Below are 24895 nucleotides of genomic sequence, written 5' to 3' on the forward strand. Positions count from 1 at the left end.
AGGCCGTGACGTTACTGAGCCATTAAAACGATTGACGGTATCCTTATTCGATTCTTGGGAATAGCTAAAGCTTTAGCGACTAAAAATTTCGTTGGACATGCCTTCTATATGTTTCCATGTCTGGATTTATCGGGTCACCTTTTTGTCAAAATGCCATTAGAGCACGGCATCGATCACGACAAATTGGTCTGTGTCGCGGTGTGCATGTATGAACGGTAACATTGCAGGAAAAAAGTTCCGGTTGACGTACAACAGGGCACAGGCAAATATAGACACAGACTTGCAACGGGTATTGTTCAAGACGTGAAACGGTTACGTAACCCATCCAAGTTCGCCTCACCTCAGGTTACTCTCGCCTCTCTTTTCCGAAGAGTGCCGGCCATGCATCCTTCGGTAACTTTCGGATTTTCGCCAATTGTTAAGCGAAAGTATGTTCGGCAAAGTTTGTGTTGTTGTTGTCGTGTGGTGCTGGGCGGAATTGACGTGCTGGCAAAAACGGGAGTGTTTTGAGCTTCAGGAAAGTGAGTTTTACCGTTTTAAAAATTCCTCTCATATTTTGATGAATATATAATGAGTTAGTTGTGAACCAAATTTGAAAGTCTTTTATCGGTACTGTCTGGTTTTACCCAATGGTTTACTGTCAGTCATACCGTCTTGTACACGTTCGTCAAGGGAGGACATGTTTATGAAACTACTGGCGTGTTATGTTTTGATTGGCGTGAAGCAGTGTTTCTGCCCTGAGAGCTCACAAAGTAACTATGGTTGCTACGCGACTGGCAGCACGATGCCATCTCGTATTTTTTGCATAATCTCGTGCAATTATCAACCACAAACAAACTCTCCAAAACGTTTAACACCGTAGAAGCTCATTTTTTGCTCACAGCGATGTCTGTCTGTCTGTTTGTCTGTCTGTCTGTGTGTCTGTTGGTCCGATATCTCAAAAACGGCTTATCAGATCAGAATCAAATCTGGTACGTATATTCAGTTAGCAAATGGCAAGAACTGATTAGTTTTTGGTGGGTTTGGCTCGCATACTTTTTGCTCATTTGCATAATTAATGATTTTAGAAAAAACGGATATACATTAAAAACGACTACACACAATTTGATGAGATTTGCTACAAATGTTGATCACACCAAGATATATCAGCAGTGGGAAGCATTAAGGGGTGACATGAAAGATAGTTGCTAATTTGCATATTTAATGAACTTTCCTAATTAGGGATATATGTCTGATTTGACTGGATCAAACTTGACCAAACTTGGTATGTATATTAAAGATACTATTATTTATTGAAAGTCATTAACCGTTTTAACTTTAGCCAATTCCTAATTTGCATATTTAATGAACTTTGCTAATTAGGGATATATATTTGAATTGACTGGACCGACGTTGATGAAACTTGCTACATGTATTTGGAGCTACTATGATACAACATTTTTGAAAGTCTTTAAGCATTTTTACTTCAGCCAATTCCGAATTTGCATATTTAATGAACTTTCGCATTTAGGGATATACTGGTATATCTGAATTAACTTGATTGTCGTTGATGAAACTTGCTATATACATCAAAGATGCTGTGATATAACATTATTGAAAGTCAAAAGACATTTTTAATTCAACCAATTCCTAATTTGCATATTAAATGAATTTTCATAATTAGGGATATTTATCTGAATTGACTCGATCAAAATTGATGAAACTTGCTATGTACATTAAAGACACTATAATACAATATTATTGAAAGTCATTAAGCATTTTCTCTTCAGCCAATTCCTAATTTGCATATTTAATGAACTTTCCTAATTAGAGATATATATCTGAATTGACTTGACCAAAGTTGACAAAACTTGCTACATATATTGCAGATACCATGATACAACATTATTGACAATCATTAAGCATTTTTACGTAAGTCAATTCCTAATTTACATATTTAATAAACTTTGCTTATTAGGGATATATACTGGGATTTACTTGATCAAAGTTGGCAAAACAGGCCATGTACATTGATGATTATACCTGGCTAAAACAATATCGAAAGTCATTTCACATTTTCATGTCAGCTAATTTATAATTTGTATATCTAATGAGCTTTCACAGCTCGGCATATATGGCTTGAAGGACTTGGCCAATGGTAATTACACTTGCTATATAAAATGGTGATACAATGACAGCAGTCAAAGAACTTTAATATTTTTATTTCAGCTCACTACATATTTGTATACTTCATGACCTTTTAGAATTAATCGGCGGTGATAATTGTTCATTATGTTGATCATAATACTTTCAATGAAGTTGCAAACATGTGGCAAAGGTTCAAATTTACACATAACCGGTATATAATGAAACACGTGAGCATTTTCAGTTCATATCTGGTAATATGAAAAGGCAATAGTCTACCGAGACGACCATGGAACAAAAGGCATGCCGCGTTGCCAGTCTGTGTCTATATTTGTCTGTGAACAGGGGTAATATGGATTTCTTATCTGTGCTGGTGTACGTCACACAGGTGGAGATACGGGCCAGTTCATGTGATACTAGCGCATATTCCTTCCAAACAGTCATTCTTATTATCTTTTGTGATTAATCACGCTCAAACTAAACGCAAATGAGATACAGTAACTGATTCATCACGCTCAAGCTAAACGCAAATGAACTGTTGCGTACGACGCCAGGTAACGCAAAAATATGCGTCAAATACCATGGCTCGTGGTATATGAACCATATTGGTTTAGTGATGTAGACAAAGAAAAAAAAACAACTAGTGGACAGAAACATACAAAATTTTTAGACAGTTGTCCGTCATAGAATATTTTACAATTACAGTATTGGTCTACAGATTCAAATTAAATATATTTTGCTTATCTGTGTGCTCTAATTCAAAGAAAGAATAATCGTAACTGCAATATCATGTGAAAATGTATTTCAAAATGATCATAAATTCAATCGTTTGTTGATGAACATGATAACAAGCACCTATCTACAGATTGCACATACTGATTTTAGCTTTCCGTAAATTTTAGGTCTAGATTACAGTAAGTACTTAGGGATGGACCATTAGACCTTGGGAGGGGGGGGTGGTCACAATGAAATTGTGAAAATTTTTTTTTACTATTGTAAATTTCTGAATTTTTTTTTCCAATTGAGATTAGCTGTGCAAATTTTTTTTTTCAGAGTAAATTTTCAGATTTATAATTTTTTTTTAGTTCGTCGCTGTCTGAAGATATAGAGGGCAAAGATGTGGTGCCAAGCACCACAAGCGGCCACGCAAGCGGTCACGGGGGGAGAGGTCAGGAGAGGTGTGTCCCCCTGCTGCTGTTGGAGCTTTTGAAAAATAGGTGTTATTTGGTGGCACTTGGGGAGTATTTTTGCGGGGGGAGGTCAGGAGGGGGAGTCCCCCTCGTGCCGTTGGAGCTTTTGAAAAATAGAGATTAAAATGGTGTTATTTGGTGGCACTTGGGGAGTATTTTTGCGGGGGGTGGTCAGGAGGGGGTGTCCCCCTCGTGCCGTTGGAGCTTTTGAAAAATAGAGATTAAAATGGTGTTATTTGGTGGCACTTGGGGAGTATTTTTGTGGGGGGTGGTCAGGAGGGGGAGTCCCCTCCTGCTGTTGGAGCTTTTGAAAAATAGAGATTAAAATGGTGTTATTTGGTGGCACTTGGGGAGTATTTTTGCGGGGGGTGGTCATGAGGGGGAGTCCCCCTCGTGCCGTTGGAGCTTTAAATTTTGAAAAATAGAGATAAAAATGGTGTTATTTGGTGGCACTTTTGGAGCATTTTTTTCGGATTACACATCTTCCTCTGAAACATGGTCTTCTTGCTCCTCAGTAGCTTCCTATGGTTTTGAAAATTGACTATTTTGGTTTCCTGGCTTCCCTTTCTACTGCGTGGTGAAATGCCTACATTCACCCCACCAAACATCATGCATCTCATGATTTACAATTGATTTTGACAAGCTGAGAAGCTAAAATAAGCTAAATAATATAGTTAAATTTGCATATTTGTGTTTTTAGAGCAATTGTTGCCCTTTTTTGATCAAAACATCTATTTCTCTGTAGCAGCATGTCCAAATTGATTGGATGTGTATAGATGTGTTGAAATTTCAATATTTGTCTTTTTAGGGCAATTTATGCCATTCATGGTCAAAAAATCTGTATTCTCTGAAAGGGCTTGTCCAATTTCTTTGAAATTTGCGACACAAAAACGATTATTCATGCAGATTTATTCAGTATTTGCTATCGAGAAACTTTCAAAGTTCAACCCTTTTGTGTGTTTTTGTGTTGGGATTTGTTGGATAGATGGCATTCTACGTAGTGTATTGTTGAATGTTAAAACATGTGTAGCTGTTGTTTTTTGAGGCTGTTTTTTGAGAAGAAAGAATTGAAAATGCCTTTTTAAAAGCAAAATAATACATAATGACTTGATATGTTCTTTTATCAATATTGACGTGTTTCTACTTAGTCACCCATTCTTGCATTCATCATTGCAATAAAATGCTGTGAAAAAAATGAAACTGATGTGGCCTGCATCTGTTAACCTTGATCTTAAAAGGCAAATACAACTTTCTGTCTTGACAACCATACCATAGTTTCAATGTTTTACCTAGTGTACCTGCTTGGTTTGTACGCAAGAAACAAGTAGAAAACAGGCTCTATAATTTCATAATTTTCAAGTGATCAGAATACAAAAGTCCTGAAAAGATAAGATAATCACAACTTCCAGTATAAGGGATACAGTCACTCTAAATGTATAAATTAAAATTAAAAATGTGCCGGGAGGATCTACTAAAAATACAGAAAGTTGCTTTCTGTCGGTAAAATCTAAAAAAAATTCAAAATTTTAAAGACTTTTGCAGATTTTTTTTTTACACCTTTGTCTTGTTATTTATTTTTTTTTTTATTTGGCAAACTAGTTTGAAGATTTTTTTTTCCCTAACTTTCTGCTCTGAAAATTTTTTTTTTCTGTTTTTGACCACCCCCCCCTCCCAAGATCTAATGGTACAAAACTAATAGTTTTGTATCTTGGTATTAAAGTTCGTCAAATAACGCATATTTCATTTTGTCCTGGTCTGCAACTGAACGTAGAGGAATGGAGGCGTGAAACTTTTGCTTGCACAGAAAGGACTTTACCGTTTGTAATTTGGATAAAGTCGAAGACGACTTTCTGTCTTTCAGAAAGGCCTGCTTTAAACGAACTTCATTAGGTACCGTACGTTGTGAGTTCGAACCCGATTGAAACCATCGTATTCATGCAATATATATCAAAAGTAAGATTATACGGATCAAAATATTTGCTAGTTTCGATGATTATTGATGTGATCAGCTGAAAGAAAATAAAAGCCAGCGTAAATTTGTGACTGCGACATCTAAGTTGCATATAGCATTTGTTTGTCATCTTACTGAAAGTTAAATGGAAAGTTTATGTATTTTCTTATCTCCTTTAATCCTGGTACAACTCTTCTCTCAATTTACTTCAATACTTATGGAATGTAACTCCTTGAAATGGGGCGGGAGGTCTATAGATGCAATAGACATCATTTCATTAAAGCCCCAGTAATGCTAACTTTCGATGATTTTTTTCATTATTTTTCATTTTATAAATCGATGGCAACTTCTTATTCTATTCCCCAAAGAATGTTGAAACACCATCTATTTAGCTTGTCAACTTAGCGTCTATATGTGTAAAATGCATGGTTATTGTTTACATTTGAATTCTAGTCCGGACCAGAAGTCAGTTTTCAACATAACACTGCAGTTTACAACCATAGGGCAGAGTTGACAAGCTGAATACTTAGAGGTTATCGCTCAATATCAATTGTGAGTAGAGATGCGTTACTACGAGTGACGTCATGGGCTGCATCACACACGAGCCGTAGGCGAGTGTGTGATGCGGCCCATGACGGCACGAGTAGTAACGCATCTCTACGAACAATTGATATTGAGCGATAACCTATTTATCATATGACAAACTATTGTTTTGACTTTTAATAGTTTGGCCACTTTTAATACACGGCCGGACGATCTAAAATTTGCACTATTTTTTTGTGGATATATACTTCCGCACACGTTCGGTTGACCTCAATGAACAAGTCTGGGTCAAGTGCGTCCACAGAACACGAGGGAAGGATTACCTCTAAGAATCCTGGATTATTCCATACTTCGTGCATTCGTACGTATATCATTCACACTGATACTTAAACATGTCATATTTCTGATCCATTCGTCATGAAATACAAGGATGCAAGGTGATTTTCATTGAAAATCTTCGGTTTTAATTAGAACTTCAAAAAATCGTGAACAATTACAACATGTCAACATTGCATCTTGCAAGCTTAGCACACAGCGCGGAGTGTATGCATAGAACAGCATTTCAAAACCTCATAAAACGTAGTAAACATCGTTTAAAAATTAAGAATTTAATGTAAATTTCAAGTTTTCTTCAAATCAATATATTGATCATTGCAAATTACAAATTAAGCGTGTCTTTTTATTTTGATTGCTTGTATTTGATTGTATGTTTGAGCGTGGGAAAAACGGGAAACACCTGCCGTAAAATCTAAACAACGACTCGAGAAATGGCTTGGAACAACTTTGTTCGTACAAAATGACAACAGTAAACTTCGTTAAAATGTCAGTTTGTATCAAGTTCAGTCCTGTGAACTCTCTGAGCTTGAAGATTCAAATATTATTCTCCGCCGCTTTCTCATCGGACTCGGAGCTGACACTTTCTGAGTTGGTGCGACCATGTTGACAGTGAAGGTGCCACCGTAGATCGTCGCACTGCTGAATACGCCTGATGTTGATCGGTGGTGACTGGCCGATTGTTGACTTGAACTTGAAGAGAAGGTAAGCGGGGTTGACTCTCTGTTAGCGATGGCAGACGTGGACGGGGTTGGATCACTGAGAATATCCGACATTTGCTGCTGCTGCTCGAATGACGCTGTTGCGTAGTGATTGACACTTTGGATATTTTTGTGTCCCGACAGTTGCTGGATTTGTGTCGGCGGAATTCCGGCGTGATGCAATTTGGTAATAGTCTGGTTCCCTGACCCATTTCCCCGGTAGAGGGCGTGGGGAAATATAGGGTCAGGTACCGGCTAATGTAAACATGGACGCTATTGGGTTAAAATAAAACAAGCTATGATTGGATGAAAGTAACACTTGTAACTTTTTCTCATGTTTCTTGGGTTTCGCACTTTCAGGCTCACTTGACACCAACTTCTTGTTTGTACCACATAGCCGTGGAGGTAGAAAGAAATACTTTTTACCTCCATGATTTAGCCACTGTGATTTAGCACACCTCTTGATACTTTTAGAACGTCGACATGATGCCTGGCATTTTTCACGAAATCGGACACCATTCTATCCATCGAAATCAATCGTCGTTCACAGTTCCAACAAAGTTTGCTTTCAATTAACAGCAGTACTTGTGGCGTGTATCGAACGTGCTCTGGTCATTGGGGTCACGCCACAGTCGGCGCGGCGATGCCCTCAATGACCCTAGCGCGTTCGATACCACGCCACAAGTACTGCTGCGATATCACAGCCAGCCTTCAATCACCTCTATTTCCCCGTACTTCTGGATTAATCCTTTCAGTTTATGTTTCCCGTCTCGTGTGCCAATGTTTTTGGTTCGGATACCTGTGTTCGAACATAATTCTGATCCAGTCGAATTTTGACCGGCGTTTTCATGGTAGCAGCCATATTTGTTGTAGCTTGTTCTGTCAGGTGACTAACCTCCGCCATCTTGAACAAAATTCTGTTCAAGATGGCTACCCGGTACCTGACCCTATATTTCCCCACGCCCTCTACCGGGGAAATGGGTCAGGGAACCAGACTAATTTGGTAATGGCAGTCTTTCTTACGCTGTGATTTACCTTTTTCCCAGTGATTCCCGCTTTCTCTGCCATGGTCTTCAGCACAGTAGCAAGTTTGTTCTGTCCCATCGGCTGTTTTTTGTACCATACTTGGCTCTCGGGGTTGTAATTTATTGACAGATAGAATGGGCTGGAGTCGCAACACATCTCCGCGGGTCGACGATCTCTGAATACCTTGTACGTTGTGACGGGACAAGTGTCCGGTTTTGTCGGGGTTGCGAAGATCTTGGGGCTGAATTGCCGGATCGCCCCAATCTGTCCGTGCCGTGTTTTAGTTTCGCGTTCGTTAAATTCGAGGTATTCAGATCCATTCGGCGTTGCTTTGAGCGTGATGTCACCCCATGCTAGTTGACGATTTTCCTGTCCACCCCGAAAGCCAAGTATTTTTGTGTTGTTTAACCACACCGCGTAAAACAGGGACTCAGGATTGTTTCGTCCAACGATGCCTTTCTCCACAAAGATCGCTTCCTCCTCGCTGGTCAGGGCATCTGCTGCATTAGGTTTGTTTCCCATGCCTAGTTTCTTCAGTTGAGAACGTTTTGCGGCCAGACATTTACGCGATCTTTTAAACTCGTCATCTCTGATTATAGAGTGTCCGTAATTATTCTCCTGGAGAAAGCGGTCTATCCCACGTTGGTAGCCAGTCAGTGTGTCCGGCTCGTATTCGCGGCCATCACTCTGTCTCGTACCCAGGAAATAGCCGGCTAAATACGAATCGAGATCGGTTGCTTGAATTTCAAGGAGTGGTCGATGCTCGTTTGGTTTCATTGCCTTCAGCCACAGTAAGAACTGTTTGACGGCAGTGTTGGTACTTCTGATGGTATTTTTCTTTCTCTGCAAGGTGACAAATTCTTCCTCCTCATCAAGTGAGAATTCGGCATAGCGTGAACGTTGTTGTTTTTGTTGTTGATGGCATGTCCAGGGTGGTAATTGCTGGAAAATTTCGTCTTCAGATAGAGAATCGGCAAGAGCTAAAATTCGCTGAGGTCACTGTCGAACGACATCTTGGCAAATGACAACAGATCAGGTTGTTTCCCGCACAAAATGACAACAGAAGAGGCACATTTCATTTGATCGTGATTATTTATTTGGGGGATTGGAAAAATAAATGGCAACGACAAAACACTTGTTTATTTTTGAGCTTAACTGTTCGAAAATTACCCACAAAACGTACCGCGCGTTAATTTTGCAAACGGAAATAAATTGTTTACGAACGGTCACTCAACACCACACTACAGTCTACAGTACGCGTTCGTCACCGTTGAGCGCGCGGCAAAGCGAGCCGGCCGGGCGGCCGGGAGATCTCGTGATTCCCGTTCTTTGTTTCAAGAAATATATTTTTATTCAGTTTAATATGATAACCTCTAAACAGCCTTTTTCAAAACAAGTCATTGAAAATGACATGTCCCCACTTGTAATAGGAGTATTAGTCTTGATGGGCAGGGAAATGTGGTCATTAAAGCCCGGCGCGAATGGACGGGATCCGGATTAATGCCAAGTTTGAGTGGGCGTTTGGGGCATGGCTCTGCATAATGAGTCTGTTGGTAACGGTTGCTATCGTTTGCATTATCTGCGTAATCTGTTTGCTCTCAAATCACGCTCGGACTATAGGTACAGCCTTCGCAATACGCGAAAGAAAAAAGAGAGAAGGAAAAAATATCAATTTCATCAAACAGGAACTTGCTGAGTTGATCGATTGAAGTTTTTGCTGCGTTGATTTACTGAAGTTTCGGAGTCATGTCATCGTTCGAGAATGATTCGGCTACTGACCGCCATATCTACATACGGAATTGGCGCCGTACGTAGTGGAAATAATCATCAAGAAAGTAATAAACATAAACATTAAAAATAATCCGAAGCTGTCAATTTCGTATGTGGAAATCACGAATTACCGATCTGAACATTGACTGAGAAACACGGTCAGGAAAATGGTAGGAAATGGGTGAACGACGCGACGTCATGACCGATTGCGAAAATAAAAAAAAATGAAGTAAGTTCACTACATCACGGAAGGATCGAGAATTCCATGAATCTCGCGTACCACGATATCTGTAAGCGATCGAGGTCGGCTGCTCGGTTGCTTTGAGGGTGACCCCGGAAAACTCATCACGAGTTATGTTTATTTTCAGAGCAATGGGATAAACCACGGACTTGGTTCATAGATATCTTCGTTATGGAAGAAATTAAAGTCTAAACTTTATCGAAATCTTACGATGTAGTGCCAACTCAATGAGCCGATCTCGGACATACGTATCCTCTTAGGCCTGAGCCTATCAAAGAAGATCGGGTGATGACGCTCACTTGCTCACCTTGAACCGACAAATACAATGTTTTGATGTCTTACAAGCTTTGTTTAATTCTCACAACAGAAGTCCAAACGTTACTAGGGCAACCGGTATGTCAAAACCTTACCAACCCTCCGAACACGACATGTCATTGCCATGTGTGAGAACACGTGTACATGTACAAACCATGCGGCCGTTTTCAGGGCTAGCATTTATATCAAAAGCGACTGTAGCGTACCGGTACTTTCGGCCGTAGATTTGGAGGGCTGTTTAAAAAAAGTGGCTCTCTTTGACTGCTACCGCAATGCTTTGATGTTTATTTGTTTTCGATGTCATTGTCAATGCAAACTATGGACTCTGCCTACAGTTTTGTATAAGGTACCGTTCAGTTTTTACGGCCGGGGGGGGGGGGGGGCCGGCAAAATCCAGGGGGGGGGGTCATCAAAATTTTGGAATCCGCAAAGGGGGGGTCATCGCTTTTTCACTGGTAGGAAAGGGGGGGCCACCACATTTTCAAAAACATAAAACCAACAAAAAGTTCACTTTATGCCATTGCCATGATCGACCCTCTTTACCGGCGGGCCGCCTTCGGCGGCCCACTACAATAAATATACATTATGTATTACCCATGACCCTCTTAACAGGCAGACGCCTTTGGCGGCCCACTCCAATTAGGTTTACTTCATGCAATGCCATGATCGACCCTCTTTACCGGCGGGCCGCCTGCGGCGGCCCACTCCAATAAATTGACTTTATGTAATACCCCACACGGCAATCTTAATGGCCGTGCGCCTTCAGCGGCCCTGTTGAAAGCTGGGAGTAAAGTCTACTTTATGCAATAGCCATGATCGACCCTCTTTACCGGCTGGCCACCTTTGGTGGCCCACTAGAATAAAGTTGACTTTACGTAATGGCCCATGACACTCTTAACTGGAGGGCTGCCTTTGGCGAACCACTCCAATAAAGTTCACTTTATACAATGTCCATGGACATGAGTTGTCTATGGAAATGAAGTTAAAAATTGCCTTACAGTCGTCCTAATTAACAGACGTTTCAATGGATGTGGCTGAGAAGTTTGTGCACTGGCATCTCTGCTACACGAATAAAGTGCGCCGCGTACCGGAGTTCAAATCCAAACCATGCGGGTAAATTTGACATATGGGTTTTAGTTATTTTTAAGCGGGGGTCATCTTTTTTCACGAAAAATGCAGGGGGGGGGGGTTCTATCTTTTTTGAACACCGGCGACAGATTTTGCCGGCCCCCCCCCCGGCCGTAAAAACTGAACGCTCCCTAATACAGTGTACGCACTTTTCTCAGGAATACATCGTACTGACTCATCTCTTGCTAAGTCACACTTTCGCGATGTCATTGCATCATAAACACTTGTTAGTAAAATAGTTTATGACAACCACGAAGTTTTCATACTGTGTGCACGCCAATATACATGTAACTCTAAGCGTACACATGGTTTGTTTACATCGTAATTGTTCACGTATGCACAGCAAATGTTTGACCAGTTTACACCTCTGCGCGTCACTGAATGATTGACAATTGTTTGAATCACGGAACGACTGTTCCCTAGGGGCCATTTCCTTTGTTACGAAAGCGATTTTTCCCCAAATCGTCGTAATTTTAAAATGCTTTGTGAAACGTTGCGCATACCTGTATGGCCTACGTGTTTATGAAACAGTCTATGTTTATGGCATGCCAATAATGTTTGTTTGAGAATCGCTTCGGCTGATTTTCACGGAGCGGTCTACCTTGCTGTTGCCAGTTGTCACTCAAGCGCCATTATGAATTTTTGATGAGTTAGGGGTCTTTTATACCCCGCACCGGGCTTTAAGGCTTCCCTAAGTATCACTGGAGTGTATATGTTGGGATCTATGGGCACATAGGTCTATGTCGTTGTTCCCAATTTGAAACACATGAGGCATGTCTAAGTTATGGTTCTAAATCGGGAAAAAAGATCAGACCTCTAGCTGTATTGGCCAGCTAAGAAATACATATGCGCATAATAATGAGGTACAAGTGTGACATCTTAAGGTCTAATATCCTATCAGAATTGGAGTGTATAGAACTTGTGGTTACTGAGTTATGCATATATATGTATAATCAAGGTCAAAGGTCATAAGGTCACATGACATTTTGAAAAAAATTGTATTGTTAATTAATCCCTATCTGCCAAAAATCACACCTCTAGCTCTATTCGCTTGCCCAGAATAACATGTGTGCATAATTAAGAGGTAAAGCGTGTGTTGTCATAAGGTCTCCCACCCTACTAAATATAAAGGACATAGCACTTGTGGTTACGTATTTATCGACATAAACGTATATTTGAGGTCAAAGGTCATCGAGGTCACATGACATTTGGTCAAAAAATTTCTATCCTATAGTTGTCCGTATATACCAAAAATCAGACATCCAGCTCTATGGCTTGCTCAGAATGAGATATGTGCATAATTATTGAGGTACAGTATGTGGCGTCATAAGGTGTCCAATCATACCAAACATGAAGGGTGTAGCACTTGTGGTTACCGAGTTATGGAAAAATATGTATATTTGAGGTCAAAGGTCACCGAGGTCACGTGACATTTGTCAAAAATTGTATTGCTAAGTTATCCCTATATACCAAAAATCAGACCTCTAGCTCTATTGACTCGCTCAAAATTAGATATGCACATAATTAATGAGGTACAATATGTGGCGTCATAAGCTGTCCATCATACCATATATGAAGGGTGTAGCACTTGTGGTTACTGAGTTATGGACAAATATGTATATTTGAGGTCAAAGGTCACCGAGGTCACGTGACATTTTGTCAAAAATATTGTATTGCTAAGTTATCCCTATATACCAAAAATCAGACCTCTAGCTCTATTGGCTCGCTCAAAATTAGATATGCGCATCATTAATGAGGTACAATATGTGGCGTCATAAGCTGTCCCATCATACCATATATGAAGGGTGTAGCACTTGTGGTTACTGAGTTATGGACAAATATATATTTGAGGTCAAAGGTCACCAAGGTCACGTTACATTTTGTCAAAATATCTGAGATATCTGCGTGAACGGATGGACTCACGGACGGACATGACCCAATCTATAAGCCCCCTGGACTTCATCCGTGGGGACTAAAAACTGTGTCACTGCATCCTTTTTGCAATATGAATACGATGAGAAACTAAATTTTTATTTTTCTTGGCCTTATACATGGGAGTCTATGGACTGCCTTATACATGGGAGTCTATGGACTGCCTTATACATGGAAGTCTATGGACTGCCTTATACATGGAAGTCTATGGACTGCCTTATACATGGGAGTCTATGGAGACTGCCTTATACATGGGAGTCTATGGAGGTGAAAACTAAAAAGTCCTCTAACACGGCCAAATTTGATCGCATTGTGAAACAAATCGACGTGCATCTGTATGGGGTAGGGTACTATCCTTGTGCAAAGTTTGAAAGAAATTGACCTGGGCATGTCTGAGATATCTGCGTGAACGGACGGACGGACGGACGCACGGACGGACGCACGCACGCACGGACATGACCAAACCTATAAGTCCCCCCGGACGGTGTCCGTGGGGACTAAAAATGTTTCCAATGAGGTACATCAAATTAAGGGGTTTTTTTATCGTATCCTACAATTAAAAAAATGAATGGATAGAATTAGAAAATGGCGAGTTTGTTTTGATTGAAAGTCGCCATCTTTGAAATAGTTCCGGCGCACTCAAACTGATGACGTTTACCTTCCCATGTCAGGCCTGACATTTTACGGTAACGTCACAAGTGTAAAAGATATTTTCCATGTCATATGATAATGTGTATATCAACATTCTTAAGGGAGGAGAACAAGGAATTACGGTTCACATTCAAAATAAAAATGGTGAAATTATCATGACAAGTTAGCATTACTGGGGCTTTCATTCATAAAGTAAAAATATTAAACAAAACACACACACACCTACACACACACATGTATATATATATATATATATATATATATATATATATATATATATATATATATATATATATATATATATATATATATATATATATATATATATATATATATATATTGTCTATATGCGGAGTGTAGAGGTTGGACAAGCAAATTTTTACCAAAAAATTCGTTAAGTCTCACGGCAACCACTTTTTCAGGGGCTTTTGAGATGAAAAGTTCTTGAGAATGTTAAAATCCAGTGAAGGTTTTTTCAGAGAGGGTGTCACAATAGCTGATTTGTGAGAAGATGGAACAGTTTTGTATTGACTGATTCTTTCAGTCTTCTGACTGATTCTTTCAGTCTTCAGTAAATGTATTGGCGTGGAATCAATGCAATAGGATTTGGACAGCTCTTTTGTCACTGATTTCAGATGTGAAGAAAAATTTACATATAACATCGATATGATGTGACATACATTAATTAACCATAGTCAAGTTTTCAAATAAACTTAAAACTGAATCAGATCATTAACCTTGTTAATTTATGCTATGTTATGTTCCATATTCATGAGGCTGGTGGATGCCGCAATATGGTGAATTTTTCTCACTACCAGCAATAGTTGTCAGTATTAATTTTGATAAGTGGCAATACAAAAATGCACATTCCAAAATACATGAACTTTATATCAGTAAAGTATCTCACAATCACAGAATAAACTTGTCCTTCATATTAATAAAATATCTCACTATCATACAATAAACTTGTCATGACAAAAACTGTCAACAGTAAAGCCCTGAGAGCTGGTTTCAAATATTATATAGTATAAAACCATCAATAGTGTTTTTCCTCTGATTATTTGAACCAAACATTCATAAAAGTTTGAAATTTCTGACGCAGCATAAAATTATTTTGATAAAACACCCTGCCAATGTAATGTACCAAAAACCACAGAGAAATCTATAATACTGTTTACTTGCTAAAATGCTTTGATGAATAGGAATAAAAATATTTCTTTTTGGTTTTTTTCTACATTGTTGTTGAATTATGAATAACACATTAGATCCAAACAGGTTTCAGAGTTACAGCATTCAATTTCTTTTGTTCCAAGATTTTGACTCGATTTTTCCAACTGTACAGAGCATGTATACATTTTTAGTTAGAATTCCACAGTTTTCATCAGCTCCATTTCATTTGCAAAAGAAGCATAACTTTCATTTTTTTCCACTAACACTCCCCGATTTTTGGATTTTGAAAAGTCCTGTACTAAAGAAACATCTTTCAGCCAGCGTTTGGAAGACCAGATCAGAAAACCCTGAGATTCTACAGATGGCTGCTCATCAAGGCTATGCAGGGCAAATGAATTGTCTTCATCTTTGGTGCCAGCCTCACCTCTCATCCCTCACGGAGAAGCACTTCATCGGAAAAAAGTGTGTAGTGCATAAATCCCTGCTGTATCAGATGGGAATTCTGCACAGCGTCAGAAAAGAATACAAAATCTTTGTGTCAACTTCAGCAAAGTCCCTCTGTCAATATTAGAATTCAGGCAACAGCCAATGAAACATTCATATAAAGTGAATTCTCACTGTCAAAGGGCAATGCCAAGGCCCTCTGTTAATCCTCTGAAAGCTAAAGTCAATTATTTTGCCATTATAAAATAATAAATATAACCCAAACAATCTTTTGCAAATCCAATCAAATTTTCTTCAGATTTTTTCCCCAAATTTTTGATCACAACTTGTAACCAATGAAAAGTGATATCAATATGTTCTAAATTATAAAAAATTTCCAGAAAAAAAATTAATGAAAATTTGGTAAACTGTTGCACTAAAATTTTGGTGGAGAAAAAATTACTGCATTCAAAGAGTTAGCTTTACAACTGGAGCAATGAAATGCCCATTTTCAAATCGGAATATGTAACAAGTACAAAAATAGCATTCAAAGTATGTAGTATTCCCAATTTTTGACATGTGAAAAAAAATGTGAACAAATTTCAGCCCATTTCACCTGTCTCACCACAGGTGTGTGAGCAGTAGTACCAAAATGCTATCAGAGAAAGAATCAGCTGTTTCAATCTACTTTCACGGGTTTGTTCCTCTGTGAGTTGTCCTGGTCACTGCCAAGTGATGAAGTCTTATTTTGGTTGCCATCTTTACTGTCTAGGTTCTTTGGTGGTTTCTTCAAATGAAAAAGTATTATCAAGATAACCATGACAATCTGACCCCAGAAGTAGTTGGCTCTGTTGGTCAGAAGAGAAAGATTCATTGTTAAGGTAGAACGCGCCTCGGGGACAGGCAATCAGACTCTCAAATTTCTGCAATTCTTTTCTGATCTACCACATGTGGGGGCTCATTTTAAAGCTCTTGAAGAAAGAAAAACTTTTACTGTCTTAGTTTTTCGAAAATCAAAAATTTAATTTTCCCCAATAGAGTTAACACATGGATGGCGGCCATTTTTAATTTCAAAAATTGCAAAATGTTGGCCAATTTGTTTAGATAGTTCCGAACTTTGCACAGTGACCCCCGATTTTTATTGTTGATTTGGTAAGAGAATGGTTGAAAGTTTCGTTTGAGCAAGTTTGAACAAAAGTTTAAGTCTTTCACTTTCGAGGTGTATACTACCTTAAGTACATACACTGTTTCTGACCAGAAACAACTTACTCGAACTCTGTTAATGTCTGCGGTTGCGACTAAATATCACAAAGAACTCAAGCTTTGGTATCAATTGTCTAAAAGAAACTGTCACAAAACAGACAATCATTAAACACAGATGTCACAAATTCTCTTACGGTAACAAGAAGTTGGTGTCGTGGGTTAGTTCAAACTACAATTTCACCCATGAGGGGGTTATTAAAATTCAAATCAAAAATGTGTGCAAATTTTTTTTCAAAAATAACTTTCTATAGATAATGAAGCCTTTGATGATCATGTCAACAACTGTCTTGCTGACAATGTTAGTATAATGTATATTGCACCAACCATGTCAAAACATGAAATGAGACATGGACAAAAACATACCTTCCAAACTTGACAATACGTGCATTGTCACGAAACTGAAACATGGTAACCAGGTAGGATAATATAATCCAGTGGCCTGCCCACGTTGCAAGGTCATAGAGAAACTTCCTCAGTCTTGAAGTTGTGAAGTGTGGACGGACCACATATCGACCCTGCAATGTATATTATACACATATTGACTGGCCATTAGGTCAACAGCATACGTCTGTACCCCGAGGGACTGTGAGTCACCCCAAAAAACAGACTGTTTCCCGAGGCCGTAGGCCGAGGGAAACAGCTTGTTTTTGGGGGTGACTCACAGGCCCGAGGGGTTAAAGACGTATGCTGTTGCCCGCATGGCCAGTCAATATGTGTTTTATAACACACCTCATCCGTAGCCTTGTATAAGAACATACTATGCACAAAACTTGTCGCAATAATGATGTAATAAGCTTATGTTGAAGTGGTTCGGCAAAAAAGCTTTTCCCGACAGGATCGCAATAATTCTGCAAAACATTCAATGCACCTTTGATTATCGTTTTCGTTCGTTTCGAGTCCTTGTTGGCACTCAGAGCATTCAGTTCTTCTTCAGAAAGTAGGATAAACCGAGAAATTTCTCGACTATCATTTTTTGCTCGACCGCAGACAACATCTTTGTTTACATTCCAGTTCGCGCATGAGCCAATGTTTTTTGACGTCAGCTGGCATCATTTTCTGAACTGATGCCTGGCAGGCGACAGTTCTGACAAATGATGCCTGATGACGTTGTTTACGTGGATCAGCACAAAAAGAACGCATCCCACGTGACTATCAATTGGCGAATTAGAATACAGACTGCGGAGGAGGTGTGTTATAAACATATATGTAGCCCAGTGGATGAATAAAGGTTTAATATATTCTGACCCTCAATTGTTTCCAATACTTCTCTGGTCTACTGCTTGTGGATGCTCATTTTGAAGTAAAGTTTGCACTGTCTTAGTTTGTTGGAATTGACAATTCAACTTTTCCCCATACAGTTAACACAGGGATGGTGACCATTTTGAATCATAAATACTGGTAAAGGTATGGTTGTGTCTTAGTACAAAAGTTTACATGGTGACCACTGATTTTTATTCTTAATTTGGTAAATTAATCAATGAAAGTTTGACGGAAGCATGAGCAAAAGGTTTAAGTCTTTCAGTCTGGAGGTGCCTTTCTTGATGGCAGTTCTGTAGCCAAGAGATATTTGGGCTCTATATAATTTCTCTAGTGAGACTTTGCATAACAGTCCTCTAGTCTTTGGACTTGTACTACAGATTTCTTGGTGCATCAGTATCAACCTGGCTCTGACTTTTTTACCAGTTATATATATACACATATTTGTGGAATCAAATCAGCTGACTTTCAGAATCCGTCGTTAATTGACTCACCTGCTTCTGTGTAAAAATGAGAGTGACACCACCAATGTAGAACCAGATGTAGCCAGGAAGGAATCCGTGCCACACTAGAGATAGAAGGAAGGTCAGGCTTTGCTTCTGGTACGGAAGACGTTCATAGCTGACGTACTTCAGCCAGCGATTGGCTGACATGTGCCAATTATCGATCGACAGTTTCAAATTTGATGACAGCTGAAATGGTACACAAAAGGTGAAGTTCTCATCAGTCAACACGTTTCTATACAGGTTTAATTTTTCAATACAAATGGATATTTTCCTGATTAACAAATCTCTACATTAAAAAAATATTTCATTGTGGCTTAATTCTTCATGTCTTAGCAGTGATACATGATATGATCACCCTTCAAATTCAACCTTTGAAAATAATGGTTTGGTCAAACGATACTGTCATCAATGATGATTGTGGACCTGTATACAGGGAATATAGGGGTGTTCAGGTCAACCATTGAATGCCAATTTTAATATGATCCTATTGATTTCTGAAGCAAACTTTTGATTATTAGTACCGGTATTACACAGTGAGCTGGGTGTAAAAAGGTTTCCATCACTTCTATACCTAATAATGGAAATTTTTACATGCCACTGTTTTCTTTATACAAAGATAACAATAAATTTTAAATAATAGTGATAATAATATCAACAACTGTAATAATAATGATAATAATAATAATACTTGTGCAATCAAGGGGCACTATAATAGTAATAATAATAAGTATAATTCAATGTTTGTAATTGTGGGTTATGAAGTATACCATTCAGTATATAGTTATATATAGTATATAAAAATAGTGTAGAGTAGGGTAGTTTATAGCAAACGACTGACATCACTCCATGAATCAATCACACAAACATGATGATCGGCACGGTTATCCTGCATATCTTCATAATTCAAGAAAAGTAGATTAGGTTTTTTAGAAAGAAGGACGACTTAAAAAAGGTCATTATTTACCAAATATGGCTTGAGGTTGATGTTAGATAGTAAGTCCCATCTGGGTGTGCCATTTGTGTCGTAACCATTGAATCCAAAGCCAGAGGCATTGCAGGCTGTGTCAGCTATATAAGGACAGAGCAAAATAAGTGACCAGGCTTCTCACTAAAGATTTATAAACAGGACAGCATACAAGGAGAAAAGAGCAGCATCTTTATCTTATGAATAATTAAACGATGATATAAACATTGCACTGCGGTGCACTTTGAGTAATTAAATGAAGTGCAATCAGTGTTTATGGAATGAAGTGTGTTTCAGGATTAGATAGCAAAGTACATATTTCCAAGTATATTGTGATGGCACAGCCATCCAGTGTTGATAATAACGGGCAAATTGCGAAAAAACTGATTTCCGGGTGTGATCCTCAGAATCAAATATTTCACAACTTTTCCAATGTTGAAAGGCATCTTCATAATGTAGATGTGGGTGAATGACATCACTCCAGGCATCACTGAGACATCTGCGTGAACGGACACATGCATGCACGAACACATGGACGCATGGACATGACCAAACCAATAAGTCCACCAGGACAGAGTCTTTGGGGACTAATAACCTCCAGCAATTGTTGCTTTTCAGTATTCATTCTGTGCTCATATATTTTGCTTAAAGCATTTGACAAGATTTTAACTGAGACCAAAAGACTGAAAAATTCAGTGAAATTCCTCTTACCAAGGGTCCATACTAGGAAGTATACTGGATGGATCACAAACCACAGACACGCCCAGCTATACAGCATTCGATAAATGAATGGGGATTTCAGTACAGATTCATCTGAAAAAGGAAGCATTTAAAATTGAGAGAGAAATGAAAGTATTCAATTCTAGAGACAGCAAGGGACAGATATATATTGATTCAAGCCTTTGCCGACATTCAATTATACTCTGGTACATAATTATACAATGCAAGTTAGATGTATGACAATTTGGTGATGAACCAGACTCCTACACTTGTGAGTTAACACAGAAAAAGTTTGTTTGTACCAAAAGGATAAAGATTGATGACATACATGATGCAGATGATATCATGCATAAAAGTGAAAAGGGACCAAAGATTGTCACAAATTTTACTTTACAATAAACTCACATCAATATTTGTGGTACAAAATACTGAAAGAATAGTGTTGATTGTACTTAAGGTAGTACTGCTCCTCAAAAGTGAAAGGCTGAAAGGCTCAAAGTTTTCTCAGTGAAACTTTCAATATTCAAAATGGCCGTCATCCCAGCATTAACTTAATGGGGAAAATAACATTCTTGATTTTCAAAAATCTAAGGTCTACATTTTTCTTACACCAAGGAGCTTTAAAATGAGCCCCTGCAGGCTGCAAATGGTAGATCAGAAAAGGTATTGAACATATTTGAGGGCCTGAATGTCTGTCCCCAAGGCACATTCTGCCTTAAAGGTATACTGTCACCTGTTCCAATTTTGCCACATTACCATGGAAAGAGAAAATCCAACCAATCACAGATTTTAAGCGGGTGGCTGCTTTTTAAAATCAGCGCCCTCACATGGGCATTTTTGAATACCAAGGAATGCCCCTTTGACCATATATGGGCATATTTAGATTACAGGTGACTGTATACCTTTAAAGAGGGCTGAATTTTACAAATTTTTACAAATGGTAGTTACTCATTATGGTACACTTCCATACATTAAAAAGACCATCATGGTCATTTGATCATCGTTGTTTGCAAATCAGAAGAAATTCCATTACAGTTACCAACCTAAGTTTCCTTCTAAAGGTATTATTGATGTCAGAGGGGCACATATGGCAACTATCATGATGGATGTTACTATTTTCTGAAGGACTACAGCCTGGAATGACAAAATGAAAACAGGTTAGTCAAGAGCTATAATAACTTATCTCAGAACTACTCTTTTGATTAAGTAAAGAGCCAGCAACTGTAACTTTTGCTGATTTTGTTCACTATTTTTATTTTGTATGTCAATTGCAAGTTCAAAACACATGTTGAAACACCAGCTATTTAGCTTGTCAATACACCATCTTTCCATTTAAATTTCACTGTTATTGTTTACATTTGAATTCTTAGTTGCACAGAATTCATATGTCAGCAATAACAACAATAAGCTCAGCACAGAGCATCTCAACTTCTTTTGAGGAGTAGAACATGAAAGTCTGGTTATCATTAAGGTAGTATGCGCCTCGAAAGTGAAAAACTTAAACTTTTGCTCAAACTTTCCTGAATGAAAATTTCAACCATTCTTTTACAAAATTGGGGGTCACCAGGCAAAGTTTGGAACTAGCGAAACAAATTGCCTAACATTTTGTGATATTTGAAATTCAAAATGGCCACCCTCCCTGTGTTAATTCCATGGAAAAAAATTAATTTTGGATTTTCAAAAAACAAGTCATTGACAATGACATAGTCCCCACTTGTAATAGGAGTATTAGTCTTGATGGGGCAGGGAAATGTGGTCATTAAGAAGTATCACTGGAGTGTATATGTTCAGATCTATGGACACATAGGTCTATGTCATTGTTCCCAATTTGAAACACAAGAGGCATGTCTAAGTTATTGTTCTAAATCGGGAAAAAAGATCAGACCTCTAGCTGTATTGGCCAGCCAAGAAATACATATGCGCATAAAAATGAGGTACAAGATGTGACATCTAAAGGTCTATAAATATCCTATCAGAATTGGAGGGTATAGAACTTGTGGTTACCGAGTTATGCATATATATGTATAATCAAGGTCAAAGGTCATAAGGTCACGTGACATTTTGAAAAAAATTTGTATTACTAATTAATCCCTATATGCCAAAAATCAGACATCCAGCTCTATTGGTTCGCTCAAAATTAGATATGCACATAATTAATGAGGTACAATATGTGGCGTCATAAGGTGTCCCATCATACCATATATGAAGGGTGTAGCACTTGTGGTTACTGAGTTATGGACAAATATATACATTTGAGGTCAAAGGTCACCGAGGTCACGTGACATTTTGTCAAAAAAATTGTATTGCTAAGTTATCCCTATATACCAAAAATCAGACCTCTAGCTCTATTGGCTCGCTCAAAATTAGATATGCACATAATTAATGAGGTACAATATGTGGCGTCATAAGCTGTCCCATCATACCATATATGAAGGGTGTAGCACTTGTGGTTACTGAGTTATGGACAAATATATACATTTGAGGTCAAAGGTCACCAAGGTCACGTGACATTTTGTCAAAATATCTGAGATATCTGCGTGAACGGATGGACTCACGGATGGACTCACGGACGGACATGACCCAATCTATAAGCCCCCTGGACTTCATCCGTGGGGACCAAAAACTGTGTCACTGCATCCTTTTTGCAATATGAATACGATGAGAAACTAAATTTTTATTTTTCTTGGCCTTATACATGGGAGTAAATGGACTGCCTTATACATTGGAGTCTATGGACTGCCTTATACATGGGAGTCTATGGAGGTGAAAACTAAAAAGTCCTCTAACACGGCCAAATTTGATCGCATTGTGAAACAAATCGACGTGCATCTGTATGGGGTAGGGTACTATCCTTGTGCAAAGTTTGAAAGAAATTGACCTGGGCATGTCTGAGATATCTGCGTGAACGGACGGACGGACGCACGCACGCACGGACGGACATGACCAAACCTATAAGTCCCCCCAGACGGTGTCCGTGGGGACTAACAAAGACAGTGAAGGTTCTTTTTTCTTCAAAAGCTTTAAAATGAGCTCCCACAAGTAGTAGATCAGAAAAGAATTGTAGAAATTTGAGAGTTCAACTATCTGTCCCGAGGTGCATTCTAATGTGCATCATCAATATTTACAGGTACTGGCTCTTTATACCCTCTCACCACTAGACTCGGTAAATCCTTTTTTTTTCAGGAAGTTTGGTGGAGCTGTATACAGCAATATGGGATGAAAGAGTCATGAATCAATCATGTCGTGCAAGTATCTTACTGCAGTGGCATTGGTATCTCATTGACTTCATGTGAAATCTCTTTGCATTTTTGCTCATTTCACACAACATCATCCAATTTCACTGTCTTCCTCTAAACAGCACTATATTGGCAATGTAATATTGTTGCAGTGTCTGCCGCTGTAGTGGTCTGGCAGGAAAACTGAAAATTTAAGCGCTACTTTAAAACTCAAGCATCACAGCTAAGCCGCCCTCTTTGTTATGGTAGCTGCTTTGTAGAATGACAATTCTACTTCAGGAATTTACTGATGATCAGCTGTCAGACTCTCACAAGAACATACTTTACGTCAAATCATTTTGTGAAGCTTTCAATTGGTGCCTGTACATGTATGTATCTTCTGGGTTTGCAAGTCCAAATATCTTTCTCTGAAAGACTTCATTATAAATTTTTTAACAAATATAATAAGCAGCACAGCACCCAGTGAGAACAGTAATATGACTAAGCCTAGTCAACTTTAAATCTTCCATATACAATGTTAGATCATGGAAATGAATGATGTGTAAAGATGTTTTCGTTAGGTTTTTAAAAGTGAACTGAGTTGAGGGCAAAGGTACTCATGAAACACAGTTAAGAAGAATATAAATATCAATATATGAATATTCTTGCAAGTCATTGGCTATATATTATCATTTCTAACACAAAGATGTACACAAATGCTATTACTCACAGTCACTGGTGGTTCTTTGTGGATGACAACTTCTTTGCCATCTTTTATGATCTTGTACGGCACTAAATGTTTCCCTTCTATGAAATCAATGTAGTCCTTGTAGAAACAAAATGGACCTGTCGCTAGTCCTTGGAAATGGAACAAATAACTGATGTACTCCACAATGGTCGGAATTCGCCTGATTCACATTAACGAAAGCAAAGCAAATAATAAGTTTTTGCAAAAATATAAAATCAGTGGACCTATTGCAATTTGGAAGTGTGTAAAGTTGCTTTAACTTAGGTGGCCCCTGAGGTAAGGTTAGCATAAGACCTTTGCTAGTTCGATTGGGTTCACAACCAGTAATGCACAATAGATTTTTTCAAATAGAGAATAAATGCTCACACTTTATTGTCCTATTGAATGCCCATGTCACATAATGTACTTGGAAATGAATCTAACTATACATTATACTAGTATATCGCATGTAAGGTAAACCACTAGACTCTCTCACGACCCCGCCTTGGCTACTCAGTGTGGTACTCTCCAGTGTTGTCCTTATATTTAAAAGTAGCCGGGTAATTTCAGAAAGTAGACGGGTGGACTGCGAGGAAGCGAAGCGACCGAGCGGCGAGTGAGCGTAGCGAACGAGGGGGGGGAGAGCGCGAGAGGGGGGTGTCCCCCCTCTCGCAAGGCAAAAAATGAAATTTCGGAGTGGAAATGGTGTTCTCTGGTGGCATCTGAGGTGACATTTAGCTGAGAC

The 24895-nt window shown here is 38.7% G+C and overlaps 1 protein-coding gene across 4 annotated transcripts in view; it reads right to left on the bottom strand.

Annotated features, from left to right (window-relative positions):
- Positions 1-24895, bottom strand: part of LOC139140125 (lysophospholipid acyltransferase 2-like) — a 61692-nt gene that overhangs the window by 24593 nt on the left and 12204 nt on the right. For 3 of the 4 annotated variants that reach the window (XM_070709159.1, XM_070709160.1, XM_070709161.1), the window contains exons 7-13: positions 24154-24331; positions 21252-21342; positions 20200-20301; positions 19489-19592; positions 18513-18710; positions 17125-17276; positions 14573-16346 (exon numbers count right to left, since the gene is read on the bottom strand). In XM_070709159.1, coding sequence (XP_070565260.1) covers positions 16178-16346; positions 17125-17276; positions 18513-18710; positions 19489-19592; positions 20200-20301; positions 21252-21342; positions 24154-24331 — 994 coding nt within the window. In that variant the 3' untranslated portion in view covers positions 14573-16177. Of the gene's footprint in view, positions 1-14572; positions 16347-17124; positions 17277-18512; positions 18711-19488; positions 19593-20199; positions 20302-21251; positions 21343-24153; positions 24332-24895 lie in introns of those variants that run through there. The other variant, XM_070709162.1, reaches the window with a different exon arrangement.

The sequence above is a fragment of the Ptychodera flava genome, chromosome 9 (assembly GCF_041260155.1).
Source record: "Ptychodera flava strain L36383 chromosome 9, AS_Pfla_20210202, whole genome shotgun sequence".
NCBI classification, from domain to species: Eukaryota; Metazoa; Hemichordata; class Enteropneusta; family Ptychoderidae; genus Ptychodera; species Ptychodera flava.